Genomic DNA, 26,168 nt, shown 5'->3' on the forward strand with positions numbered 1-26,168 from the left:
CACTTGGGAGGTGGTCGCAATTATTGTTTGTTCTTGATATTTGAAAAGAAAAGGGTCTTTCTTGGGTTGCATGAGCGATGAGACCATGAAAGTTTGGAATTCGATACAGCCCCTCTATATATACACACACCTATACATACAACATCTTACAGTTGGCAACCGGCATTTTGGTTATAGAGGGAGTTCGAATGGATATTTGTTGTTTTTGTATACTCAGGCTGCAGATGCATATCCGATGTAAAGCGAGAACATGTGACTGCTGACCAAACTGCCGAGCGCCGTTGGCCACCCGTGACCCGCCACCCGAATACCGCGCCCGTATCGTGACGGTATGTCCCCGGGTCACTTGGCGTCGGCGGCTTGTATCGGCATGTCAGGACGGTAACCTGCCGCCCGTTCTTCCGCCGACTTCTGCGATGCCATCATCGCCGCTCGCCTTTTTCCTCGTCCATATTGCCGATTCTTCGACTCGCTCCAGTTTCTGCCCTCTACTTTCCCCGCGATTATTTCCCCACAATCTCGCGCCTTGAACCCATTTTTACTTCAGCTTGATACAGACAGTCGGAGTGGTCTGAACGTGCAACTGTAGGGGTAATATCCATGGCCCCGAATCTCCGGTAGCCCGCGTGACCGAACCAGGCTTTTTGCCTCGCCTTGCTTTTATGTCTGCTACCCTTTCAGACTATGCGCATAAAGAGTCTTGCTCGATCGCACACAGCTCCCATTCTTTCCATTATATGACCGCGGAATCCGTCCCGCACCCGACTGCTCAGATGGAACAGGTAGCACAGTCGGGACCAGTTCGTGGGCCAACGACTAGTGATACCCACAGGAATGCAGCGGTGGCTACAGCGCAAGCAACTCAAGGCGACCGTGCTCAGAGCACACATAGCAAGCAGGATGGTCGACAGGCGAACAAGCGTAGCTTGGAATACATCGCAAGGAGCGGGTTAGCGGGGGGTCTAGCGGGGTGTGCTGTAAGTTGAATATTATTTGTTATACCATTTCGGTGGTCTCGGCATGGCGAAATGCTGACGGGTTGGGATATGTTAGGCCAAAACGGTGGTGGCCCCCTTGGACCGGGTCAAGATTCTTTTTCAGGCCTCGAATCCGCAGTTTGCCAAATACACCGGCAGCTGGACGGGCCTGGTGGCGGCAATTCGCGATATCAAACGACACGAAGGCGGCCGAGGCCTCTATAAAGGCCATTCCGCCACGCTTCTTCGCATTTTCCCCTACGCAGCGATCAAATTCCTCGCCTATGAGCAGATTCGAGCGGTGGTCATTCCGTCCCGCGACAAAGAGACTCCGGGTCGCCGACTCCTGTCCGGCAGTCTGGCAGGCATCACATCGGTGTTTTTCACATACCCCTTAGAACTCATCCGAGTGCGATTAGCATTCGAGACAAAAAAGTCCTCGCGATCATCCTTGAGAGATGTCTTCCGTCAGATTTACCGCGAACGGGTTTCGCCGCCCTCTACGTCGAGCGGAATCTCCGCGTCGTCAGTGACCGGCGCTACCGCCGCAGCCACGGTCGAAAATGTGTCCTCGTCCGTGAATAAGGTCGTGCCCAGCTCGGGTATCGCCAACTTCTACCGCGGATTCATACCCACTATGATGGGCATGTTGCCCTACGCCGGCATTTCCTTCCTCGTGCACGATACCGTCGGCGACTGGCTCCGATTTCCCTCCGTCTCTCACTATACCACCATCCCCGATTCCGACCTCTCTCCCGCTCAGCAGCAAACACAGAAAGCCTTACGACGGCCGCAATTGACCGCTGCCGCCGAGCTATTCTCCGGAGCTATCGCCGGCCTGCTCTCGCAAACCGCATCATATCCATTTGAGGTGATCCGAAGGCGCATGCAAGTCGGAGGTGTTGTCGGTGATGGCCATCGACTCGGAATCGCCGAAACCGCCCGCACCATCTTCCTGGAGCGGGGATTCCGTGGATTCTTCATTGGACTGACGATCGGTTACATTAAGGTGATGCCGATGACTGCGACCGGATTTTTCGTGTACGAGAGACTGAAGTGGTCTCTTGGAATTTGATCTTCTATCTGTTCGGTCCATACATACCTCTACCTCGATTCCTTTTTGCATTGAAGCGGAAGCTGTCAGGGATTGCTCTCGTGGTTACTGTTCCTTTATGTACTCCTTCTCCCCCACCTCGCTCATCTCACATAGAGCTCTGAAGACGTTGGCGTCTTACAATTTCCTTTTGTTTTTTACATTGTTCATACCCATATTACTCTGTGTTAAGGGGATCCAGGATATTGCGGTACACAAGTACATAGTTGAAGTCTGTTGCGTGTCAAACGAAATGATATACTGCATTGAATCATACTACACTAAGCTCATTCAAAGACCATCTCTTCTCGCTGAACCTGTAAATCCATCAACATCCTTAGCACCCGGAAACTGTCCATCTTTGCGTCAATAGTAAGATCCCGTCCATCTGATTGGCGCAAACGGACCCCGCACAGACCACCTCGCAGAAAAAAAAAGTTGCGGCGTTTTTACAAACCTCCGAGAGAATCTAACTTCCAACCCCAACAAACTCACTATCCCTCACTACCTACTCACCTTATTTGATTCTCAGTCTCGGCGCAGAAAAGAGACGCCTCTAAAAAATCACCTGAAAATAGGGCATATCGCCACTTCCATCGCATTCGGCACCGGAAATGTCCACCCGCAAATACAACGAATTCCTCGACATCGGCGGCTCGAGCGACGACGAAGCCAACGATCGCGGATATGACTCCGAAGCCGCGGAGGAAAGCAAAATTGGGAATGCGAAACGGAGACGCACGAAGCAGACACATGATCTCTTAGGAGACGACGAGTCGGACGGATCGGAAAACGAGGCGTCGGAAGATGAAGACGAGAAATTGTCCGCTGCGAAGACGAAGGGGAAAGGAAAGAAGAAGACAACAACGAAAACGCCAACGACGAAGAAGCGCGGCGATGGAGATGATGACGACGAGGAGGAAAATGAAGAGGACGACCTCGGTGATCAATATCTTGAGTTAGCGGACGACGACGAAACGAGCACCAAAGCATCGAAAAGCAAGAAACCAAGCACGGACAAGACCAAGCCAGAAAAGAAGGAAAAGAAGAAGAAGAAGCCGGGCGTCGTCTACCTCTCCTCGCTCCCACCGTACATGAAACCATTCGCACTGAAATCGCTCTTCGAGACGCGCGGCTTCGGACCCATCACGAAAGTATTCCTATCGCCCGAAGTGAGACCAGCGTCTGCGCCGCGGCGCCGCTCCAACAAGCGCAAAACCTACTCCGACGGATGGGTGGAGTTTGCATCGAAGAAGACGGCGAAGATCTGCGCGGAGACAATGAACGCGTCGATTATCGGCGGTCGCAAGGGCAGCTGGTACCATGATGATATCCTCAACGTGAAATACCTCACTGGGCTGCGGTGGGATGACCTGGTGGATCAAATCCAGAGGGAGAGGAAGGAGAGGGAGGCCAGGCAGCGGATCGAGGATGCGCGGACGCGCAAGGAGGACCAGGTGTTCTTGGAAGGAGTGGAGCAGGGCAAGGTGTTGGATGGGATGCAGAAGAAGAATGAGGACAAGAAGAAGAGGATGCTGCAGCAGGCTGATGAGGGGGTCGAGAGTGAGAAGAGCCGGGGAGAGGATGCTAAAATCAGGAGGCTGTTCAAGCAGAATGAGGTTAAATTGGGCCGGGATAAGATACAGAATAATGTTCCGCTGGAGGAGGACGCGAAGAAAGTGCTGGGCCAGATTTTCTAGACCTTGTCTTTCTATGCTCTACGCAGTGTGTTACGGATATACCAAATCAATTATGTACATCACTTGGATCAAGTATGAGCTAGTTATGGCTACGGAGTAACTAAGAGAGCAAGCATGTTTGCTCTGTTTGTTCTTTTGCCCGATCATGCTTAGTCATAGTTTGCAATATTTGCAGTCAAACGTCACTGGTGGAAGAACCAAGCGGCGAAGATGCAGGCGAATTAATCCTCTTTTCCCAAGTACCTTTCTTCGTCCTCCAGACTCATCGTATCATGAATCGCGTGGTTTTACGGCCCTGGTGCCGCCCAGAGGTTTTCCGTTCAGTATATACTCCTGGCGCCTCTATACCACGCCGGGCTTTTCCTGCGCAATCGATCTACAATGCCAATGGCCGGCATTTTGCCTCGGTGTCGCGTTGGCACAATAAACAGTCCCCTGAAACCCCTCCTGCGTCCACTCCTGAACTGAGTGAAGCCAGCAACGCGGCATTGGAAAACGAGACAACCAGTTCGTCCCCGCATGTCCCGTGGTATCTGCAGGAAGCATCACCGGTCTCCGAGTCGCAGATTTCGTCTCGAGACCAACTCCCGGATCTCCCAGAGCAATCCCCGGAAATCCTCCCCGTCCTCCTGGAATACGTCTTCAAGGATCTTGGATTGGATAATTTGAACCTGATAGACCTGCGCCCTTTGGAGACCCCTCCCCCCCTCGGTGCCAATGTCATTATGATTATCGGAACCGCCCGTAGCGTGAAGCATTTGAACGTCTCGGCGGATCGCCTTTGCCGGTGGCTGAGAAGCAAGTGGAAGCTATCCCCATACGCGGACGGACTGCTGGGTCGAAACGAACTCAAGATCAAGCTACGACGGAAGGCCCGTCGAGCCCGCATTGCAAGCCAATCGGGGACCATGGTCGACGAGAAGGACGACGGCATCACCACGGGATGGATCTGCGTCAACGCCGGCGTCGTGGAGAAGAGCGCCGCCCCGGAACCAGGAGCCCAGAACTTCGAAGGATTCGGCACCGTCGTGGGAGGCACACGCGTCGTGGTCCAGATGTTCACCGAGGAGAAGAGAGCCGAAGTCGATCTGGAAGGCCTGTGGCAGAAGACCTTGGACCGAGCCGAGCGAGAGAAGAAGAAATACGCCGAGGCCAACCCCTCCTCTCCTCCTAAAGAGGTTCGTTCTTCCTCATCGACAAACCCATCACCGTCATCATCATCATCACATTCTGACCTCGATTTTGGACATCCCACCAGGACCCCGGTAACGCCCCCGTTCGGACAGAGAAGACAGATCCACAGCGGCCGTCCGCGGATCCCATGCCAGGCCATGCAGGGCACCGCTAACACACCCATTCTTTCACCTTTTCGGTCGTCCGTCCGCGGGTATTCCAGTTCTCAGGAGAGCGATCTTGTAAACGCTTTGCTTCAATATCTATCAGGCTTGTCGGACGAGCAAGTCCAGAAAGACCTGGGCACGGGTCCGGACGATACTTCCTCTACACCTTTCTTGCAATTGTTTCATGGTAATATCTCTCGGTTCTTCGAGCACGAAAAAGAATTTGCCAAATTAAAGCTGTACTGCACCGCAATTTACCGACATCACCCGGGATACAGCAAGCTGGGCCTGGCCAAGACCTTTGAGTACCATGCCGCCCTGGGCCGTGTCATCCCCGACGACCTCAGTTTTGAGATTGTGTCGGCCCTGCTAGCCGGTCAGCCCACGGATGAGCCTGCCGAAGGAGGAGGAGTCAAGATGACGTTACCACGCGAGGATATCGAAGTGGCCTTGGATGTGCTAGAACACCTGAGCACGCAAGGCACCAACCTAATGAACCTTAAGATGTTCAACATCATCTACAAAGCCGCCATGATTATCCCCGACCAGGTCCAGCCGCAGACGAAAACTGAAAAAGAGGCGGAAGCAGAAGAACCCACCTCTAGGCTTTCTGACCAAGACAAAATCACGAGTTCCGCTCTATACCGCGTCTCCCGCATGATCGACGCCTTTGAATTCCCTTTCGATGCCACGGAAACCCGCCTGCACATGGCTCTCCGCTTCCAAGCACAAGACTACGACGGCTTCTGGAAGATCTGGCGTCAGCTCCCGATCCATGATCAGTCGCGCACTCAAAAAGACTACGAGATGATGTTCGAGGCGCACGCGCGCCTCGGGGACCCGGTCCTCGCAGAATCATGTCTAACCGAGTGGTTCCCAATGATGAGTCGAGAGAAGTATCCTATTCAGCTGGAAGGGCAGCTTCGGGAATCTGTCTTGGAGTGCATCCTCCTGGCGGACCCGGATGTTAAAAAGAATTCTATGAACCAGCTCAATAGGCCCATGGTGCGCATTTGGAATGAGTGCCATCAAAGACGTGAGGCTCAGCAAGAATTTTTCTACTGAAGGGGTGAGGGAATAGGTTGTGTTTGTTTGTTGGATGCTAGATTCTGGACATGGACTTTGTATATATGTTCTCTATGTTCCTTAAAGTGTTGCGTGTATGATAAGCGCCTGATATTGGTATTGCTCCTTTCGCCTGAGACGCATGCATTGAAAAGCTAGTTATTCTGCCTACGTCCTCAGCCTTCATAAGTAGCGGACACGGGAAGTGGTAAAACAATAGTAATAGTAGTGGAATAAGTCATTCAATATAAGGAAGTATATCTCCTTTTTTTTCTATTGTAGATGTACGCAATTCAGGGAGTGAAGAGTACTGTGCCTAACGTCTGTCATGTGGCAGCATACGTGCATCTGGGCGCCGTGGACTCCTTCCCTCGTCAAGTACTGTTTCTGGAGGATTGAAGAATTGGGAGGTCTACCAAATCCCACTTATTCTCTGTCTGGCAGAGCACTCCATTACACTCCACCACCAGATGCTTTCCATTACATTCCAATTTGAGAATTTACTTCTACTCCTTAAGACCTTCTTTCCGGTACCTCGACAGGTTTCGTTGCAAAATGCGCCGCTTTGAAAGAATATATGACGTGGTAGAGCCTGTTGAAGAGTATCGCCATGGAGGGTATCACCCAGTACACCTTCATGATGTGTTTCATCAACGATACGAGATTATTGGAAAGCTAGTATATGGCCAATTTTCAACCGTGTGGCTTGCAAATGACACGAAACTGTAAGCATCTTTACTCTGACAGAGGCTTTTGGCACCGGAATCAAATACTGACTAGTCCTACATTTCAAGTGCACATCAGCAAGCTGCTTTGAAGATACTCAAGGCAGACGCATCGGAAAACAACCAAGAGCTTTCAATGCTTCTTGCTCTGTCCAACTCTCACTTGAGCCATCCTGGGAAAGCACATGTGATGGAACTGCTTGATCACTTCTATCATAAGGGGCCAAATGGGAATCACCTGTGTCTTGTTCTCCCGGTTATGGTATCCGATGGGGAAGGGATGACAATAACTGGAATCCCGCATCAAGTAGGATACGTGAAAACGGTTTCTCGCCAAATTCTGCTGGGTCTTGATTTTCTTCATAAGTCAGGCATCGTTCATTGCGGCAAGTCAGCACTCCACCGATTATTTATGCAATCATCTGCTTACCCAACCTAGACCTGCAACCAGCAAATAGTATGATTTCGGTTGCTGAAACTACGCATCATGAGAGAATTCTACAGTCCCCGGACTTCAGCCCTGTCAAGTGGCTGGATGGAGTGACAGAGGATGACAGCGCTCCCAAATACTTGATGCCTACGCAGAGGCGCCGGGGCCAATTGGACAATACACCTTTCTCCACGCTCGTGGTTAGAATTGGGGATCTGGGTGGAGGTGATATATCCTTGTTGCTGGCTTATGAACCCACAACAACTGACATGTTTTCAGCTCAAAGAAGTCGACATTGTGATCAGCAGCCAGTGACACCGATGGCCTTGCGTGCACCAGAGCTAATACGCCGTGAATCCTGGAATGCAAGCATTGATATATGGACCATGGGTTGCTTGGTATGCTCGAATTTCTGTCTTGAAGACCAGTCACACTAACTTTCGCGACAAGATATCCGAATTGGCAACATATGAGCCATTGTTTCCTCTGGACAGCTTTGGTCTGACCCGGGAGGAAGTTGACGAAGAACATGAAACTCTTATAGACCAGATACTGTCTTCTAATTGCCAGAAAGGCCAGGGACTCACTAGATATCTAACCGATAGGTTACCTAGTGACTTCGGTGCTGAAAATATGCAGAACCTCGCGTCGCTCATCTCTCTTATGCTACAGAGACGACCCGAAGAACGACTGTCAGCAGAAAGCTTACTCCACACCCCGTTCTTGTTGAGAGAATGTCAGAACTGAGACTTTTTAGTCGTTGAAAATCGAGTTATAGCTACATGATACTGGTACTTCAAATCTTTTGCATCTACAAGAGGGAATAAAAGTGACACTTTGTTCGATTAGTGATTTATCATCATTAATATCACTGTTGTTTTGCCACTTGCCGTATCGAAAAAAAAGGCACGGGCAGCACAACACGTTTAATTAGGATTCAAGTTGTTGTAAGTCCTCGTCTGAGGGAGGTGAGAACCGGTGTAGTGTAACATAAGCACAACAAAGGGCCACCATCAAACTGGGCTACCGGCTTTCTCCTGACTGTCTGCTCCTTTTTTCCTCTTCCCTGCAACCTTCCATCCCTTCAGTTATTGTGATATCAACTTTGGGTAATGGAGCAAATCAATTCTGAAATACCACAGCCCGTGTCTACCAAACCTAGCAGCACTGGGGAGAAAGATGAGACAAGAATCCGAAAAGGCGATATCGAACTTCCGTCCACATCTGGCCCTGTCGAGGATTATTTCGCTTGGCTGCAGGTCCTGGGAGCCTTTTGCTTGAATATCAACACTTGGTAGTGGCTTCAAATCCTCACCATCGAAGTGGAAAGCATCATCTATATCTAATAAGTTCCTGATCGTTAGGGGACTCATGAATGCTTTTGGGGCGTTTCAAACCTTCTACAAACTCGATCTGCTCAATGCAAGATCTCCTTCCGACATATCCTGGATTGGATCGACTCAGGCGTTTCTCATGTTTATCCTGTCCGCGTTCGTGGGACCCATCGTCGACGCTGGCTTTCTAAGGTCCTTACTCATACTCGGGTCTCTACTGGCGGTTCTCGGAATGTTCATGACGAGTCTCTGCTCTCAATACTGGCAGGTTTTTCTCGCACAGGCCCTCACAATGGGCCTCGGATTCGGTTGCCTTTACGTGCCCGCCCCGGCGGTTGTCTCGCAGTACTTTCACCGGAATACTGCGCTTGCAATGGGCGTATCCTCAGCGGGCAGTGCGATTGGCATGGCGCGCAGAGGTCCCCAAGGTAACCCTTTATTGATCTCTAACGGCTTAATCTAGGTGGCGTGATATACCCGATTATCTTCGCGCGTCTCCAGCCCCGGATCGGCTTCGGCTGGGCCACTCGAGTCATCGCGTTCATCGTCTTGGGGACCTCCCTCCTTCCCTTGTGCTTGATGAAATCTAAATCTTCTCCGACCACGAGATACAACCTGTTCGATCGGACCACGCTCACGGACGCACTTTACCTACTGTTCAATCTCGGTCTGATTTTTGGATTCATGGGCTTCTACATCGTATTCTACTACATCGAGCTCTACGCCCACGAAGAAAGCAGCATATCGACAATTTTAGGGACCTATCTTCTCGTCATCGTCAACGGGAGCTCCCTCTTCGGCCGCGTGGTCCTCCCCTTCTACGCCGATCGATTCGGCTCGATCAACGTCCAAACGCTGGTCGCGTTGATCGGCGCGGTTCTCACGTTCTGCCTCATAGCAATCAAGAACGCGCCCGGACTCATCGTCTACTCCGTTATCTACGGGATTTGCGCCGGTGCGTTCATGGGACTCCCGGCTGCGGGCGTGGTGAGTCTATCGGCGGATAGGAGCAAGATCGGCGCCCGGCTGGGAATGACGTTAGCTGTTGTCGGATGTGGTGTACTAGTGAGTAATCCAATTGCAGGGGCGATTGTGAACGGACGAGGCGGCTGGATTGGGCTTATTGCATGGTGTGGAGCACTGTTGTTGGTTTCCTTCGTTAGTATGGCTGCCAGCAGGGCGTGGAAGATTGGTTTTGGGTTTAAGGGAGTGATATAGGTAGCCATGGTTGTAGATGGCCAACTTGTCATTGTCATGTCATTTCGTGGATCAGTCACTTTTCTTAAAGTAGTACATATCAGCCAGAATCCTCTTCGTTGAACCAGAACACCTACCCCTCAGGAAAGAACAATCATCCTCCCTGGCATCGAGTCCTCATGCCTAAAGCATGCGGTTCGCTGCAGCGCCCATTGCTCGATCTCCTCGCAGTTCTTACACAATCGCACCTGGTCTGTCCCCGATTGCGAGGGGCTCTGGAAGCCCACATATCGCGGTGTATCATCCGTGTTACAGATAACGTCCTGACGGAGCTGATCAAGGCAGTGCAGGCCGCGAAACCCCTGGAGCAGATAGACACCCTTGTCGTCGTCCCACGAAAACGTATCGCGTAAGACAGATACTTTTCTGACACGAAGGCCTGCGGCAGAGCAACTACAACTGGGTCACCGCTGACAGACTCCCTAAGCTGGGCGATGGAGCTCAGGTTGTCAGATACGTACGGCGTAGACAGGTAGATCAGAATAGGGAGATTGCGCTAAAGATCCGCTGTTTAGATGTCAGTTATACTAGAGGAAAGGATTTCCTGCGCAAGTTGCCTGTTTTGTTCTGGCTGGTGAGTCCTTTACTTGCCCTGGAGTCTCCCCCCTGCAGTTGTAGATGATAAGATAAGGGACTTTTCTTTACTTACTTCGAAGACCTTTACATTGAGATTCCAGGAAGTGAGGGATAACCGTTCGTCATGTGACGGCATACGGTGAAGAGGAGGGTCTGGGCGCAGTGAATGTCCTACATTTCTTATTCTGTCCCTGTCTCTGTCTGGAGAACATCAGAACAGAACCATATCATCTACCACCATAAACATATCACTAGTTACAATCTACCATCACCAACTTAGCACTACATTGCTTTGAACTTTGAATCACACTTTGGCTGCCGGTACGCCTTCCCTGTAACTAGCCAGAAAAAAGTATGGTGCAGCCACGACACCCGAAGCTGATCGAAAAATGTACAATAGCAGCTCACCGTGTCTTAGAAGACCCCTACCTCGTTTAACCCAACAAGTCTCTATTCTGTTCCAGGTACGTCAAAAGTCATTGCATGTTCGAACCGCTTCCTGATCCGATTCAATCTAGTCATCGCGATGTGCACGATTGAGTACATAACCTACACATGCGGCTGCAAGAAGGAAAGAGAGTTCAGGCAATGCGAAGAGCACCAAGGTACCAACATAAAGTGCAGACAACCCAAGAGCGGTACTGAGATAAAGTCGGCAAATTACTGCAAAGGGCATCTGGTCAATCCAGGAACTGACAAGATGTATCCTGCGAAGGGATAGAAGATGACCAGGACTTCACCTGCGACACCTTTTCGATCTTAATGCAAGAGAAACAGAATCTCGTGAATGTGAGGATCAGGATGAAGCCATCAAAGGAGCCGCAATAAAGTCAACCTTCGTACAGAGGACCTTGAAATGTTCCTGTAGAGAGTAAAGCAAGATACCACTCCTGTTCTTAGGGTATAAACTGCCTCACGATAAGACGTCGATGACTCAGCCCTGACTCAGCGGCCGAATTGCCTCGGCTCAAGTCGACTGGACTTCGACGGCGCCGAACACTCGCCCTCCGCATCTCCCACTTATCGCTTTCCATGGGATGGGATGGGATGACTGGCATTCTTCATCATAATGGAATATCTACCCAGTCTCCAGCAGGAGTTCGATGAGCTCAAACCCTCTCTGTTCGGTAATTGCATTCCCTATCTACCATTCCGATCCAACCTCAACTGACCTCGCCTTATCTAGAACTACTCGCCGAACAGCAGCTCTCGGACCTTCTCCCTCCTTCCATTCGATACATCCTCGCCGTCGCGACTCACCGTCATCCTCGGTACTTGCTGCGGATCTTAAACTCGTACGATGAGATCTACGCCCTCCTCTCGCTCGTAGTGGAACGCTACTACCTGCGCACCTTTGGCGGCTCTTTCACTGAGAACTTCTACTCCCTGAAGCGCGAACGAGTTCTCCTGACCAAGAATGGCGAGGTTCCTCGCGCCCAATTGGGCGCTGCCGGCCCCGTCCGGGAAACCCTGAAACTGCGCTCCTCCGACGTCTGGAAGAACCTCTTCGTCATGGTCGGCATCCCCTACTTGAAACGCAAGCTAGACGAGGGCTACGACGTGCACGCCGCGCCGCAAGCATCCCTGATCATGAGCGGCGGTCCCCGATACAACCCCAGCGACGACCTACCTCCCAGCCCGACGATCCGCCAACGGCTCCTGCACCTGTATAAGTGGTTCCTTCGGAACGTTTACCCCTCCGTTAACGCCGCCTACTACTTCTCCATCCTCGCCTTCAACCTGGCCTACCTCTTCGACAACACCAAATACTCCTCCCCCTTCCTCTGGCTCATCGGCACTCGAATCCGCCGTCTCGGTGCCGCCGACCACAGAGCCATCGCCTCCGTCCTGGAACCGCCTAAACCAGCAGCCGGGCCCGCCGGCGGCGCAGGCGCTCGCTCTCGTCCCGGCTCGGGACTCCTGGGCATGTTGAGCCCGCAGAACCTGTACCCGCAACTCCTCACCTCTCTCCGCTACTTCCTCCCGGCGTCCATATTCGCCCTGAAGTTCCTCGAATGGTGGCACGCCAGCGACTTCTCGCGTCAACTCGCCCGTAAAGCCACCGAGGTGCTGGATCTCCCGGCACCCGTCTCCAACGGAATGATATCCCCCTCGGAGAAGCGCAAAGCGCTCGAGGAGAAGAACAAGGAGAAAGAGAAGAAGAAGACGCAGCAACAAGATCCGGAATCCCCTAAGTCTGCTCTCAAATCGTCCCGTCGTCGCGCTCAGCCCCCTGTCTCTGCCACGTCGTATCTTCCAATCTTCACGGTTCCTCTTCCGCCCGCGGACTCGGACGTTGCGTCGATGTGCGCGGTGTGTTTGAATCCGCTGGCTAATCCGACGGCTTGTCAGACGGGGTACGTGTATTGTTACGTGTGTATCTTCCACTGGGTGAATGGCGAGCATCAGCGGCAGATTGATTTCATGAACGGGGATGGAGCAGGCGCCGCGTGGGAAGACGATGCGGGGGATGGCGAGGACGCCGAGAAACAAGCCGACGGGAAACCGGGCCAGAGTCGCCAGGGGAAATGGGAGAGCGGGAAGGGGAGATGTCCGGTGACGGGGAGAAGAGTGTTGGGTGGAACAGAGGGGTTGAGACGTGTTTTGATCTAGATTGCGTCCTAGAGAGGAGAGCAGTCATGTTTGTATATAGTGTGCATGGTTAATGAAGCATGAATAACTAAATTATCCAGCGAGTATGTCTAATACCATGTTCTTTGAATCGACTTGTCTTTGTCTGTGTCGGATGGATATACCATCACCCCCGCTACCTAATTATGCCTATACTGTACCATACTAATAATATCTACTCGATTATATACGGATCCGCGCCCTCCCCAAAAAGAAGATGTGGTCTCTCCGCAGCAACCTTCAGTATAGTTTGTGCAAAGACCGAGTTAGCCCAAGCGAACCACGGACGCGAGTAATCCTTAATATTGTTGACGTTGATCGATTCATGCACAAGGCCCAGGAGACTCGAGTTACGGACCAGATTGATAGACTCGGTGATTTCGGCGTCTGAGTCGGAGGTCATGGCCTGGATGAGCAAGGACATGGGCCAGGCGTTTTGGAGACCGACTGTTTTACTAGGTTAGCTGGTTGGACTTTTTGATGGAGACCTGAAAGCGTTTTTAAGTTAGGGAAAGGGTCGGGGGGAAGACATACTATGAGGACCACCAATGCCATGGAAGTCCGAACCAGTGAGATAGTACGGATTACCGTCCTTCTCGAGAAGCATCTTGCGTGTATTCTGATAAACCTTGTCGTCTTTGCTGACATAGCCCAGGTATGGCAAAGAAAGCAAGGACGGGATATTGGCGTCGTCCATGAGGATCCGAGAGCCGTACCCGTCGACCTCGAACGCATATACATCGCCGTATTTAGCATGATTGACAATGCCGTGCTCCTTGATCGCCTTGTCGAGCTTATCTCCACGCTCCTCCAGCTCTTTCGCCAGATCGTCCTTGCCCCCGGTTGCGCGGAGCACCTTGGCCGTCTTTTTGAGCTGCACGGCCATCTGCGCGTTCGGGGGAATGAAGAATCCGAGAATAGTGGCGTCGTCGCTCGGACGGAACGCACTGCGAATAAGCCCCGTGCCGTGGTTCAAGGGGTTTCCGACACCAGCCAGACTGAGGGTCTCGGTGCCGAGGTTGGTTTTACGCTGGAAGGTGTACTGGTTGACGACGTGCTGGCCCTTGTCGTTGAAGGTCGGCTGTGACTGAGCGTCTAGGACTCTGAGAAGGGTGTCCAGGGCAGAGTACCATCGGGTGGTCAGGAACTCTGTAGATTGGGTGCTTTCGTAGAATTCCGTCCCCAGCGCAAGGAAATGGGCTAGCGAATCGAGCTCGTACTTGCATTCGAACACCACGGAGGACTCATACGCCGGATGCACCTGGTCGTCTTGCCCGTTGGTAGCCGGCTCCAGTCCACTAGGCGGCGGAGGCTGGAACGCATTGCAGTATGGGGATTGGATGACAAACTCGGCCTGCGTGTTGATTGCGCCTAGGATGAGACTGTATAGCTTCTTATCCTTCTTCGCGAGGGCCTGGTACCCTGTCAACTGGTTCGTCGAGTCGCGCAGCCATTCCGCATTGATATCGCCAGTGACAATAAAGGTCTGGGCACCCTGCCATTGAGACCCATCCCTTCGCGATTTCGATGCGACTGAAGAGGTGCCGTCCACATGCCATCGGACAGTTGTGTCCAGGGTATTCGGGAAAGCGTTCCGAAACAGCTGAGCGAGGTCTTTGTCTTTCATGCGCGAGGTAATGTCATCAATGACTTGTTCGACAGCAGGAGAGCTGAAGGTACGGCATTCGGTTGCTGGTCGTTGGAAGGGGAGCTTGAGTGGGCCGTCGCTATATGGGGGACTAGATGGGAAGGTCAGACGGGATAGTCCAACGTCTCCCACGAGGGAGAATAGGGGCAGTGACCTACTGTGGCACTGAAGCATACGATACATAGTCCGGACATGCTCGTCGAAGAACCGCAGGTTCATCAGGATATCCTGCAGAACCCCTTGCGCCCAAGGCAAATGTGAAGCTGAGGATCAGCGCTGCCAACGAGCGCGTCATGATGGGTAACTGGAAATTTAACTATGAACTAGAATTTCATATATGCTTTGCAGTCGCAAAGCTGATCCAATCCAGTCTGTAGAAACAAATCCGGACAGATGGAGGTGGATTGAAGAGTGGACTATTTGTTGTCTGTGCCAAGGCGTGGAATGCGGAGAAGCGCAAACCGGGGAAGGACCGCAGTAGATCCAAGGGTCGCGATCGACTTTATATTGTTGGGGTTTGACCGGCCCATCCTTGACACTATGCGCCATAACGCTGTCACCGTCGTAGTGAGCTGCCGATCATTCGCAGAGATCTTTAGGCTGTTTGCTTTCTTGTTACGCCGGAAATTCGATGACATCGAGGGGCTTATGTAATTGTGCGGGGTCGAGTGTCCGTGGGTGCCTCAGGCCATCTGTGGATAGAATGGGATTGACATTAGGAATATGACATTTGATGATCAGTCAATGCTAAGATGTTCGCTTCAATATGGAATGTTGTTGAAGCCATGGGATATACAACTTCGCATGCATTAGAGAACCTTCCGGTCCCTTAACCGCACTCGAGACTGCTACAAGCCTTGGATCACTCCACGCTTGAGAAAACATGAGATCACTAATGCCTGTCTATTTTTTGCCGAAAAACGACATGATACTACCCTGTCCTGCTTTACCTCCTGCCTTGCCCTTTGGAGCGCTCACGGCAGGTTTCTTCTTGGGCGGCGGTGCAGGCTCATCCTCGGAGAATGACTCCCAGGAGGGTTCCTCGACCGTTACTAGAGAGACTGTCAGTGCATCCATAGCACTCCAGAGTGCCGATCCACATACCAAGGTATCCTTCGTCATCCTTGACAGTCTTCTTTTGCATGACTTGACGCCTTCCTCTGCGACGTCCTCCCCCAACAGTAACTTCCTCCTTGGGAGAAGGAGGCTTGGGCGGTGCTTCGTCGATGGGGTTGGATTCTTCGGCGGGTTCTGGGACATCTGGCATCTCCTCGTCTTCTTCTTCGTCTAGAGCGGATTAGTATAATAGATGGCATACTACGCGACTCGCTAAGCTCACCTTCATCCTCCATCATCTGCTTCAGCCTCGCCTCTCGCTCTTTCCTTGATACTCGTGGGCCAGCGGACGAGGACTTGCCGGTGTCAGGGAAAAGCTCTTCGGCTTCTTCTTCCGACGCATCGTCTAGGACAACTGAGATCATTAGTTTCTATCGATAAACGGATGTAGTGCTTAAGCATAAACTCACCATCTTCAGGACCACTGGGTTCGGCCTGATAAATCGTTAACATCCTCTTTTTCCGCTATATGCGAAGGAAAGTATTATACGAACCGAATCCGCTCCGGAGGCAGCGGGCGTCACCGAGTCTTCTTTCTTTTGCTTAGGCTTCGCTTTCGCAAAGGAGCTGAAAAGGTTGCTCTTTTCTCGCTTCACCGGAGCTGTCTTCTCCGTAGGCTTGGAAGACGGAGGATTGCTACGTTGCGATGGTTGCGCAGACTCTGAGGGATCTTCCTGCTTGGGCTCGGGTTTCGTTTCTTGCGATGCTTCATTTGATCGCTTCGAAGGCACGACAGGCTTGGATGAAGAGGGAGCTGAAGCTGGTGCCGGTGCCGGTGCAGGCACAGGCGGCCGCGCGCCCGTTCTCCGCTGCGAATAATTAATATCATGTCCAGGTCGGACAGATGGCAGTAAAGTACCTTCACGTGCTTATTTTGGATCATGCCCCATTGTTTCCCAAACTCTAGCGGATCCTCATGCGCATGACTGCTTATCATCTCCCGACTGACATCGGTCAAGACATTGAGATCCTGGAGAATTGTAGGCTGCAAGCTGTAAACGTATATCGAGGTGATTGATTGAAAGGTGTCTTTGGCATCTGTGCGAATGTGTTAACAATCCGGGTTCGGCCCGACATCGCAATTGGTACCTACCTTCGAGATCCTCCTCTCGGGCGAGGATAACAGAGGCGGTGGCGACATCATCAGTGATCGCATCTTGGTTTGGCATGGAGCTGGGAAGGTATGGGCTGCTAGCCATCACATCGTCTTCGTTGTCGTCGCCATTGGCATGTGCACCGTTCGTAGTGGGGGGAGTGGGTGGTTTCTGGATGCCCGTGAGAAGGTAGGTGGCATTGACGCTGTTCGGTTTCTTGGTGTTTTCGCTGTGGTGAAAGTCGTATAGCATTCTTCCATTCATTAGACATGGCGATTCGTAACGAAGTATTGATCGACCTACTGCTTGGCCAAGGTGCAGTGGACCCGGAGAGCTCTACTCAACGAGCGATAAGTGACCTGTGAAAGACATGGAAGTGAGCTTCGCACATCTATTGACAATGAGAAAAAACGTACCGTCCGGCGCTCATTGAGAACATTCTCCGCCAGATACTTCTTGTAATCAGCGACAGCCATCTTGCCTTGCGCGGACTTAAGAGCGATTGATTGTCAAGGGAAGAGAAGAAGAGAGTATGCCGGGCGACGCGTGCCAAACCACTTAACGCGTATCAGTCAGCGCGGGTCTTGGCACATCTTTTCCCGACCTCCGTCAACTCCCAACACGCCCTCCAATTCCTGCCCGCAGTCACGCCGGTTGGTTCACCTATAGACTGGGCTCGAATTCATCAGCTGCGCCGGTATCCTCCTCACCTCATGGAGCCGTCATTCAATCTCCCTGACTCCACCGACTGGCTCGACACGCCACTGTCGCTCCTTACGCCTCTCGAATCCTCCCTCCGCTGCCAGGTCTGCAAGGACTTTTTCGACAACCCGGTGATTACCTCGTGCAGTCATACGTTCTGTTCGCTATGTATTCGGCGATGTCTGAGCACCGAAGGGAAATGCCCCGCATGCCGAAGCTCTGACCAGGAGCTCAAGTTGCGGCGGAATTGGGCGATGCAGGAGCTGGTAGAGGCGTTCCAGAACGCAAGACCGAGCGTGTTAGAACTGGCGAGGAGGGCCGCAGATCGTGATGCTGGAGAAGGGGAAACAGATCAGCCTGCGTCGAAGAAGCGGAAGGTTGCCGAACAGGCTGGTCCTGAAGCGGTTCCGAGTGAGGGAAGACAGACCCGATCGCGAAGCAGAGGCGACCGTGCGTCGGAGCCAGCTGCAACAGAGGTTATCGAAGACAGTCAGGACGAGGAGTATATTCCGGGTATGTTTAACCCGGCACTGGGCGAATGCATTACGGCGGGTGTCTAATGTGAACTAGAAGATGGATTGGTCGCGTGCCCTATCTGCAGGCGGAGAATGAAGAATGAGGCAGTATTCGCTCACCTTGACAGCTGCACAGGAGACCCGGCGCCTCCTAAACAGGTATCATTTGGGTAAGATTGGCTCATGCTCTAACTAGGTTCTCAGCTAATAGTAAAATTCAGATCTCTACAGCCCATGTCACCGGCGCGCAAGCAATCGACAAACAAACAACCCGAAAGGCTTCCCATTATACATTATTCTATCTTGAAAGACAATGTTCTGCGAAAAAAGCTCAAAGACCTGGGTATACCGAACTGGGGACCGCGACCCCTCATACAACGGCGTCACACGGAGTGGATGAATTTGTGGAATGCCAACTGTGACTCCAAAACACCTAAATCCAAAAGAGAATTGCTGAGCGAGTTGGATATTTGGGAGCGGACACAAGGCGGCAATGCATCTTCGCAACTGGAGATGACGAATTCGGTCATGCGAAAAGATTTTGACTCAGCCGCGTGGTCCACCGATCATGACAGTGACTTCAAGCGGTTGATTGCAAATGCTCGCAAACGAAGTGAGGCCCAAGTTCGCACAACGATACCACAAACATCTTCAGCACCAGAAGGTGCACCAGGAGAACCGGCCCCAGAGCAACTGCCCGAGCCTCCCGCTGCAGAAGTTGAGGCGCAAAAGCCGGAGGAGCAGACCTCGGACCCTGCGGGTATCACCAAGGTCGCGGAAAACGAAGTCTGCGAAACTCAAGAGCCCAGTGATGTCCCAGTAATCGATGCTCCGCAGTAGTCTTCCTTTCGCACTGGTGCTTTGCTGTTGCTATTGCGAGCACTGCATACCCCAGAGACTGATGTCTCCTGTGGTTGTGTTTCCTGCTCTATTATGACGTGGTTCCGTGGCCTTCCTCCACGGACATGCGGGACAGTCTATCCTCTAATTCAGTATCCACGTTCTGTCCTTCTGAGGCCGTGCGTGCGGCTTCTTTGGCCCGCTGCTCGAGATTGTCGAGCTCGGCGAGTTTCTGGCGAGTTTCCTCTGCTTCTCTTTCTTCTTCACCCTGTCGCTCCTTGCTCTCCAGCTCCTCGAGCTCGTCGTCTAGCTCGGTCTCGTCGATTTGAGGACCGGCCTCGTTCATGATGGTTCCAACCTCGTCCACCTTAGACATCTCTTCACGCAGCTCGTCGACAACGTCCTCAACCCTGGTAGCGCCTCCGATCTGGGTATTCAGCCCGCGAAGCACACCGGTGCTTGCCTCCATCGCCTGGACAAACTGGACCTGATCGGTGGCCTGTTCAATCTTGGAGTAAACCTCCTCCAATTGCGTCAGGGTGTCTAGTCTTTGCTTTAGATTATGCTCCGCAAGCTTCTTGGAGCGCAATGCGGCCAGCGCCGAAATCCGGTTCTTGTTGTGTAGAGCGGTCTTCGCGGTAGCATTCAGCTCTGTGATTTTTCTCTCCAAGCTTTCCACTTGTTTTATCATTGTTGACATGGCCGTTTTGATAGAGCCAATGGCCGTGTCCTGCTGGGTGATCTCCGAGGAAGTGTCATTGGAAGACCGAAACTTGATCGTCTGGATAACATTCAACATTAATGAAATGCATCTCACGAAGAATGCAAATTGTACATACCTCGCCATCATAAGCAATGGCTCCGCTATCGCGGGATAGATACAACAATAGAACATCAAAATCGTCATTAGACAGTTCGCTCTGTTCATGTAGTACCGTTGCAAATTCGTTCACGAAGCGTTCCTTAGAGTAGATGAGGTCGGTCTTGGACGGGTTCTGGGCCGTCGCCTGCTTGGTCACAAGCCCAGCAGTTTCCTAGGGCACGCACGGACGTCCATCAGCCAGTCCGTCCGTAAATATCACAGCAACAGCAGATTTCATACCTTCAAGTTCTCAACTAGCACCAGATCTTGAGCTTGCAAGTGAGGCGCAGACCCCGATCCAACCACAACGCCTTTCAGCTGCTTCAGCCCCCAGCTCATCACATTCCACGGGCTCAGCATCGCAGGATCGATCAGGTTCCAACCCGGTTTATTCAAGCTCGTCGAGCTAGCCCGGTACATCTGCAGCGGCACCATCACGCGGTTCTGAACCGCCTCGTCCTATGCAACCCAAGTCGACGTCAGCACAAATCCACACCCACACCCAGTCTGATTCCATCACTCGTCCCATCTCTCCCGATTCATACCCACACCAAACCATAAGAACAGAACATACCAAAACCGCCCCCAGCGCAATCGGCCGTCCCCATTCGGAGGTCTCCAGCGCGCGCAACAAACTCTCATCCGCTCTGAGTATCAAATGATTATTCTTCCGTCTCCCCGGCTGCGAAGACGTCGATGACGAAATGCTGCTGGTGGAGATATATCCGTGGCGGGCGGCCTTCAGGAGTACTTGTTCCCATGCGGCGACGTTGACGGCGTATCCGTCTGGGTTGGTTTTGCGGTGGATGGCGAAGTCGGAGTATAGTGAGGGGAGACGGTTCCTGGGATAGGATGTTAGGATTGGATTGTATGGTATGCGGGATTGGACTGGGTTGGAGGGGTGACTGACTTTCTGAATTCATCCTGGGATAGGATGAAGGTGAGGAGGTCGTTCATTGTCGGTGGCTGAGGTGTTGGTTGGTGTAGGGTGATTTGAAAGAGCTAAGGATAATTTGATAATATGAGATATGGGCCTGATATGTGCAGAGAAGGTTCAAGTCCTGCTGTGCCTTGGAGGCTTTCAGCCAGAGAGATGGCGTCGTCTTGGTGTCAACAAACGATCATCTGCTGGTTGCTCGGCATGACGGCGATCATCGACTTATCGATAAGATGGTCTCACGTGACATCATGGATCGATCTCCCGCGCCATCGATCGATGTTTACTGGAAAGGAATACCAGATACCAGAGAAAAGCTTCATAAATGTACAATCACAGAATGTTCATTGCTCACGAATGTCTATTAAATACCGAATATCCTCTCATACGCCCATAAGACCTCTTAGTACCTATGCTCGTTCAAAATCGTCATTGGCTGGGTTGTCATTATCCCGGATACCTTGCTCTAGATTGAACCCTCCGGCTGAGTCCAGCGGATTGTTCATCAGTGACCTCCGGTTCTTGCGCCTGTCTAGCTTCTCGCCCATTTCTTCCGTTTCTAGGGGTTCCGCCGGGATGGTTTGGTCCCGAGTGTCTAATCCCCTCGTCTCGAGATATTCCACCCTCACGGCGTGTCGTAAATTGTCGATGAAACTCTGGATCTCCGGCATGGGGAATGCGCCGTCGCCGTCTAAGACATCAGAATACAGACGTTCTGCTTCTTCCAAGCACGCGGATGCCAATGAGGGTCTTCCGAGTTTAAGCCACAGGTCGGCAGCAAGAACGCTCCACATGCCAGCCTTCCTCCGGCGAGCACCCCATTTGACTCCCGGGACGGGGTTTCGAGCGGCGTAGCAGGCTGAGATCCGTTCACTCAAGAGACCTTGACCAATAGAGCCGACTAAACCCAGGTCCATGGCCCGCATGGCCCATTTAGCCGCGCTCTCAACAGCAGAGCCCCCACGAAACTTCAACAGTTCCATTGCCAAACAAAGGCAGCGCAAAGCGTTGGGCGCATCAGAGCATCGTGTTAGATAAGAATAGCAAGCAGTTTCAAGCATTTGATCGATTCCCTCGAGCTTGGCTCTCGTCGGTCCCGCAATGGGACCTAGGAGTGTACTGACGGCGCACATCTCATGCGCGCCTGCATGGTACCTCCATGCCTTGTCGTTTGCGTAGTCTGAGCGAAGCAGCTCATAGGTCGATGCCGCCAAGTTCCAGTCCCGAAGCATGAAAGCGAAATCGGCCATCTTGCGTAGTGTGGCTTCCGGTACGTCGGGTCTGTAGAAGCCATGGGCGGAATCATAGTTTCCGCTGGCTCCACCGCCAGACCCTACAAAGCTGGATCGAGACCCCGATCCAAAACCTGCCCATCGTCGCGACATGGACATGAAGCGGCCGCTGAACCCCCGCCTGCGAGAAGCTACCTGATCGTTCCACACGGATACTCGATTCTCCATAAATGGTACGACAGACTGCGCGACCAATTCACGGACAAAAGCCTTGATGGCCATGACATCGGAGTCAAATAGGTAAGGAAGGCCATCGGTGTCGAGATCCACTAGAGGCGCTGCATAACGTTAGATTTGATGAGGTATCAAGAAAATGGGGTGAGCCTACCCGCTTGGTCTGACAGACGTTCTGATGGCGACAGCCATTCGCATTCAGGCACTTGGACGCTATCGTCGTCAGTTACGACACACTGATTGCTTCGTAACCGCAGCAGATGGCAGTGAAGTCCGAAATGCCGCTTCATCTGGTCGTAAAGCTTGGTTGACTCCGTGATATCATCCCTGTCCTCATCGTGCACCAGGACATAATATCGCAGATACTCAGGATGTATCCATCCGGGCAATCTTCGGTCACCATTACTGGTGTCTGCATATAGTCGCCTGAGGGTCTCGAGAGGCGACGTATTGCGCGAACTGATGACGATAATGCTGGCGACTGGATGGCGGAATGTCTCGTGTGGCGTCGCGGTCGCTACCGATAGAATTTGGCGCAGAAACATTTTATATAACGGGGACGTTGAGGAGAAGTTGAGGAGGTCCTTAGCGCCCAGTGTTCCGCCCAGCAGACTCCCATCTGGGTTCAATTGCTTTTCCAAAACTTCCTCCACCTGGGTCAGAGGCGATACTCGCTCCGTCCCAGGGGCCGTAGTCCAACCGCTGCTTCCCAAGTCCACAAACCGCACGCCAAAGTCGTCCCAGCCGCGGCTAGCCCCAATGCTATCTCGGATAACGAGCTTTCCCGGTACATTTTCTCCGAATGGTCGTATGAGATCCCAGAAACCTCCCTTGAAACCCTTTTGTTGCACCAACTCATCGGTATCCACGGAGGCGTAAACCCCGACTACCGGCGAGAAGGACCGTAGAATCAGAGACCGTATATCCTCCGCCACCTCCCCTCGCCCCTCGACAGGAGACCCGAGTGACGATCGGGCCAATTGCGGCGTGGAGGACCTCAGCGAGCGAGCATGAGGCGATGCGGACCGGATCGGCAGCTCCGCCGTTGTAGACGCGAGCGGAGGGGGAGGGGATGCGCCGATTCTTGACTCCACCAGGTCTGCATCTAGAGCCGGAGACGAGTCGCGTCGCTGATCCGGGTATCTCGATTTCGATGCGACACGGGGAACGCCGGGCGAGAAAGACGGCGGAGGTCTGACCGGAGCAGCATCTCCGGGCGATGTCATGGACACCGATTGGGTTCCGATGCAAGACTAACAAAGATTAAGATGGCTTGGGCGCCCATGAACGGGAGGTATTGAACGACAAGGGTGAAAGAAGGGAAGCTGTTAAGGGGCCAGGTGCAAATTCGGAAGATGGAGAGATATAAGAAAGCGGGAAGGAATTGAAAGAAGGCCAACCGAGGTGGACAGCGGAATATGAGCGATGATGAGTTGGAAGTAGTAAGTTGGTTAGTTGGACGGCAGAATCACCAACGTGGTGCAGTCCGTCGGAACGTGCCTCATTCGCCGACAGATGCGCCCTGGCAGGTCCAGCTGTTCCACGTACCCATGACTCTTTTGTATACATATTTACATGGTTGGAAAGTATTCTCCTATTCAAAAATCCGTATATAACCGTACACAAATTCCGTGACTATAGATGTAATCATATGGTGTAACCCAAGAAAGGAAGGCGGTGTGATTGACGCTTTGTTTGCTGCGTCACAATCTCTCTTCTCTCTCTCTCGCTCTCTCGCTCTCTTTGCAATTCCCCTGGAATCGACTTATTCTACAGCTTCGTGCCCGCGATCTCGGTCCCTGGCATGGCTGGTGTCAATGTTCAGATCCACCCCACTTCGTTCCTTCTCTAAATGCTATCCGTCCCGCATCGCTCATGCTTCTAACCGATCAAGATCTCCAGCTTATGCTAGAACCTCTGCTCCGATAGCAACCCCACCGTTCTTTGACCCGGGCCTTCGTCTATCGTCGCGCAATTATTCCATGACCTCGAGCGAATCTCCGAATACTTCTCCTAAGCGCGCTAACAAAAGGCGACGTATCTCCAGTCCCACCCCGCGCAAGTCTACCAGAAACAGTATGGCGGGAACAACGGACCACGCACTGCCTGTGATAAATCTCACTCCCCTGGAGGATACCTTGAAAACCCTCCTTCTGGATGTTGCAGAATATGCGCGGGAAAAGGCGATTCAAGATGGAGCAAAGGACGCGGATCTTCCTCGAACCGTACTTCGGTTCACTGGAGGTTGGGTGCGGGACAAGCTTCTAGGTGTCGACAGCCATGATATTGATGTGGCAATCAATACAATGACCGGCTATCAGTTTGGCTTGATACTCAAGAAGTACCTGGACAAGCCAAAGAGATTGGACAAGTACAAGCAAAAACTTGCGAAGAGCGGCACGACCAACCACATCGGCAAGCTTCATAAGATCGACGCCAATCCAGAGAAGTCCAAACACCTAGAAACAGTGACGACGAAAATATTCGGCTTAGACATAGACTTCGTGAACTTGCGGAAGGAGGTGTACACGGACGACAGCAGAAACCCTCAGATGGAATTTGGCACCGCCGAGGAGGATGCCGTACGCCGCGATGCGACGATCAATGCGCTTTTCTACAATTTGAACGAGTCCAAGGTGGAGGATCTTACTGGAAGCGGCCTCGATGATATGAAGAGGAAAATTATCCGGACCCCCCTGGAACCATACCAAACGTTCAAGGACGATCCCCTGCGCGTACTACGTCTCATCCGATTTGCTAGTCGACTGGGTTATAGTATCGATGAGAGCACTGCAAGGGCGATGCAAACCAGTGAGATCAGCGAGGCCCTCAAGCTCAAAATTAGCAAGGAACGCGTCGGGAAAGAACTCAACGGCATGCTTCAAGGTCGGTAATTTCCATCAATCACCTGAATATTTTTGCTCACTAGCTGTAGGACCTGATCCGCGGGGAGCTTTGGAACTGATTGATCGCTATGGACTTTACCCGACAATCTTCGCAAACCACCAGGATGATGCGTGCGCCGATACCTCAACCTGGTCTCTATCTTACAACACGCTGGCCACCTTGCTATTTTCTCAAGATTCCTCGGCATCTGTTGGCAAAGTACGTAACATGCTAATCCGTGACACGAGCGAGGCCTATTACGCATGGATAGTCGCTACATTCGCTCCCTGGTCAGCCGTTCCAGGACGCGTCCCAACCGGCCCTAAGCCGAAACCCATCCCTCCACGACCAGCCGAAGTGGCCAGAGACAGTCTCCGGTCTGACAACAAGACGATGGCAATCCTCAGCGATGCGACTCACAATTGGCGCTCCATTATCGATGTCAAGTCGTCACTGGTGCATGGCCGCATGAATGGCACCGATGCAGAAAACCGCCAACAGATTGGATTGCATGTTCGATCGTGGAGAAAGGACTGGCGGCTGTGCATAGTCTTATCTCTGCTGCAAGAGGTCATGCGAGGAGGCGAGTTTTCACAAGGTGGGTCTACAGCTTTCAGAGATCAGATCCGGGCCAACACACTGACATACGCTTGCCAACAGTCATCCAAGGTTATGACAAGTTCTTGACATATATCGTAGATCAAAATCTGCAGGACGTTTGGGAAATGAAGCCCATCGTAAACGGAAAAGAGATTTTCGAGCACCTCAAAATGCCGAAGGGGCCGTGGATGACCAAAGCCGTAGAAATGGTCGTGGAGTGGCAGCTACTTCATCCGGAATGTACAGACAAAGAGAAAGCGCTGGAGAATCTCTCTGCTAGAAAGGGAGAGTTATAGAGTGCTTCTACATGAAACGTGAACGACTTAATGCCGTGGTTGTGAGCTCTTGTCGGAGTTTCTATCTTTATTTTCTTC

General features: G+C 52.2%; 12 protein-coding genes across 12 annotated transcripts; 8 read left to right on the forward strand and 4 right to left on the reverse strand.

The window, feature by feature from the left end:
- The first annotated feature begins 297 nt into the window (after positions 1 to 297).
- Positions 298 to 2,349, forward strand: LEU5_2 (coenzyme A transporter). The gene is made up of 2 exons (XM_046088836.1): positions 298 to 977; positions 1,054 to 2,349. The coding sequence occupies exons 1-2, from the start codon at positions 663 to 665 to the stop codon at positions 2,050 to 2,052; spliced, it is 1,314 nt and encodes a 437-aa protein (XP_045944806.1). The 5' UTR covers positions 298 to 662; the 3' UTR covers positions 2,053 to 2,349.
- A 202-nt stretch (positions 2,350 to 2,551) lies between these two features.
- On the forward strand, positions 2,552 to 3,801 carry ESF2 (RNA-binding ATPase activator ESF2). The gene has a single exon (XM_046088837.1). The coding sequence runs from the start codon at positions 2,685 to 2,687 to the stop codon at positions 3,768 to 3,770; it is 1,086 nt and encodes a 361-aa protein (XP_045944807.1). The 5' UTR covers positions 2,552 to 2,684; the 3' UTR covers positions 3,771 to 3,801.
- Positions 3,802 to 4,042: 241 nt separating this feature from the next.
- On the forward strand, positions 4,043 to 6,175 carry atp25 (ATPase synthesis protein 25, mitochondrial; the record flags this gene model as incomplete). Its single annotated transcript, XM_046088838.1, has 1 exon — positions 4,043 to 6,175. The coding sequence occupies one exon, from the start codon at positions 4,043 to 4,045 to the stop codon at positions 6,173 to 6,175; it is 2,133 nt and encodes a 710-aa protein (XP_045944808.1).
- Positions 6,176 to 8,701: 2,526 nt separating this feature from the next.
- On the forward strand, positions 8,702 to 10,274 carry LDX57_007113 (uncharacterized protein; the record flags this gene model as incomplete). The annotated part of the gene is made up of 3 exons (XM_046088839.1): positions 8,702 to 9,059; positions 9,128 to 9,729; positions 10,068 to 10,274. 3 exons carry the CDS (start codon positions 8,702 to 8,704, stop codon positions 10,272 to 10,274), a joined length of 1,167 nt encoding a protein of 388 aa, XP_045944809.1.
- A 1,242-nt stretch (positions 10,275 to 11,516) lies between these two features.
- On the forward strand, positions 11,517 to 13,161 carry pex12 (ubiquitin-protein ligase peroxin 12). Its single transcript, XM_046088840.1, has one exon. The coding sequence runs from the start codon at positions 12,010 to 12,012 to the stop codon at positions 13,108 to 13,110; it is 1,101 nt and encodes a 366-aa protein (XP_045944810.1). The 5' UTR covers positions 11,517 to 12,009; the 3' UTR covers positions 13,111 to 13,161.
- Positions 13,162 to 13,222: 61 nt separating this feature from the next.
- Positions 13,223 to 16,319, reverse strand: LDX57_007115 (glycoside hydrolase family 125 protein). The gene is made up of 5 exons (XM_046088841.1): positions 16,116 to 16,319; positions 15,881 to 16,063; positions 14,935 to 15,828; positions 13,663 to 14,867; positions 13,223 to 13,575 (listed from the first exon to the last, which is right to left on the reverse strand). The coding sequence occupies exons 3-5, from the start codon at positions 15,069 to 15,071 to the stop codon at positions 13,304 to 13,306; spliced, it is 1,614 nt and encodes a 537-aa protein (XP_045944811.1). The 5' UTR covers positions 15,072 to 15,828; positions 15,881 to 16,063; positions 16,116 to 16,319; the 3' UTR covers positions 13,223 to 13,303.
- Positions 15,680 to 17,462, reverse strand: LDX57_007116 (uncharacterized protein; the record flags this gene model as incomplete). Its single annotated transcript, XM_046088842.1, has 9 exons — positions 15,680 to 15,828; positions 15,881 to 16,063; positions 16,116 to 16,247; positions 16,303 to 16,327; positions 16,387 to 16,701; positions 16,752 to 16,930; positions 16,986 to 17,239; positions 17,290 to 17,345; positions 17,403 to 17,462. 9 exons carry the CDS (start codon positions 17,460 to 17,462, stop codon positions 15,680 to 15,682), a joined length of 1,353 nt encoding a protein of 450 aa, XP_045944812.1.
- Positions 17,463 to 17,699: 237 nt separating this feature from the next.
- Positions 17,700 to 18,248, forward strand: RAD18_1 (E3 ubiquitin-protein ligase rad18; the record flags this gene model as incomplete). Its single annotated transcript, XM_046088843.1, has 1 exon — positions 17,700 to 18,248. The coding sequence occupies one exon, from the start codon at positions 17,700 to 17,702 to the stop codon at positions 18,246 to 18,248; it is 549 nt and encodes a 182-aa protein (XP_045944813.1).
- Positions 18,249 to 18,437: 189 nt separating this feature from the next.
- On the forward strand, positions 18,438 to 19,043 carry RAD18_2 (E3 ubiquitin-protein ligase rad18; the record flags this gene model as incomplete). The annotated part of the gene is made up of 1 exon (XM_046088844.1): positions 18,438 to 19,043. The coding sequence occupies one exon, from the start codon at positions 18,438 to 18,440 to the stop codon at positions 19,041 to 19,043; it is 606 nt and encodes a 201-aa protein (XP_045944814.1).
- A 91-nt stretch (positions 19,044 to 19,134) lies between these two features.
- Positions 19,135 to 20,862, reverse strand: LDX57_007119 (putative vacuolar sorting protein SNF7 family protein; the record flags this gene model as incomplete). Its single annotated transcript, XM_046088845.1, has 5 exons — positions 19,135 to 19,824; positions 19,883 to 20,077; positions 20,146 to 20,364; positions 20,480 to 20,747; positions 20,816 to 20,862. 5 exons carry the CDS (start codon positions 20,860 to 20,862, stop codon positions 19,135 to 19,137), a joined length of 1,419 nt encoding a protein of 472 aa, XP_045944815.1.
- A 218-nt stretch (positions 20,863 to 21,080) lies between these two features.
- Positions 21,081 to 23,858, reverse strand: LDX57_007120 (TRAPP III-specific subunit 85 family protein). The gene is made up of 2 exons (XM_046088846.1): positions 22,463 to 23,858; positions 21,081 to 22,412 (listed from the first exon to the last, which is right to left on the reverse strand). Exons 1-2 carry the CDS (start codon positions 23,532 to 23,534, stop codon positions 21,253 to 21,255), a joined length of 2,232 nt encoding a protein of 743 aa, XP_045944816.1. The 5' UTR covers positions 23,535 to 23,858; the 3' UTR covers positions 21,081 to 21,252.
- A 528-nt stretch (positions 23,859 to 24,386) lies between these two features.
- On the forward strand, positions 24,387 to 26,090 carry CCA1 (tRNA adenylyltransferase; the record flags this gene model as incomplete). Its single annotated transcript, XM_046088847.1, has 3 exons — positions 24,387 to 25,194; positions 25,244 to 25,792; positions 25,855 to 26,090. 3 exons carry the CDS (start codon positions 24,387 to 24,389, stop codon positions 26,088 to 26,090), a joined length of 1,593 nt encoding a protein of 530 aa, XP_045944817.1.
- Between the last annotated feature and the right edge of the window lie 78 nt (positions 26,091 to 26,168).

The sequence above is a fragment of the Aspergillus melleus genome (genome assembly GCF_016097325.1).
Source record: "Aspergillus melleus strain CBS 546.65 chromosome Unknown contig4, whole genome shotgun sequence".
Taxonomy (NCBI): Eukaryota; Fungi; Ascomycota; class Eurotiomycetes; order Eurotiales; family Aspergillaceae; genus Aspergillus; species Aspergillus melleus.

Excerpts from the sequence above, each read along its gene's own strand:
- LDX57_007120 (XM_046088846.1), bottom strand. The coding sequence starts at position 23,534 with ATGACATCGCCCGGAGATGCTGCTCCGGTCAGACCTCCGCCGTCTTTC. Across the intron at positions 22,413-22,462 it reads ACGTCTGTCAGACCAAGCGG|CGCCTCTAGTGGATCTCGAC; the intron begins GTAGGCTCACCC and ends AACGTTATGCAG.
- ESF2 (XM_046088837.1), top strand. The coding sequence starts at position 2,685 with ATGTCCACCCGCAAATACAACGAATTCCTCGACATCGGCGGCTCGAGC.
- pex12 (XM_046088840.1), top strand. The coding sequence starts at position 12,010 with ATGGTCGGCATCCCCTACTTGAAACGCAAGCTAGACGAGGGCTACGAC.
- LDX57_007115 (XM_046088841.1), bottom strand. The coding sequence starts at position 15,071 with ATGACGCGCTCGTTGGCAGCGCTGATCCTCAGCTTCACATTTGCCTTG. Across the intron at positions 14,868-14,934 it reads TCGTATGCTTCAGTGCCACA|TCCCCCATATAGCGACGGCC; the intron begins GTAGGTCACTGC and ends CTTCCCATCTAG. Across the intron at positions 13,576-13,662 it reads TGGCATTGGTGGTCCTCATA|TCGGTCTCCAAAACGCCTGG; the intron begins GTATGTCTTCCC and ends CTAGTAAAACAG.
- LEU5_2 (XM_046088836.1), top strand. The coding sequence starts at position 663 with ATGTCTGCTACCCTTTCAGACTATGCGCATAAAGAGTCTTGCTCGATC. Across the intron at positions 978-1,053 it reads GGGGTCTAGCGGGGTGTGCT|GCCAAAACGGTGGTGGCCCC; the intron begins GTAAGTTGAATA and ends GGGATATGTTAG.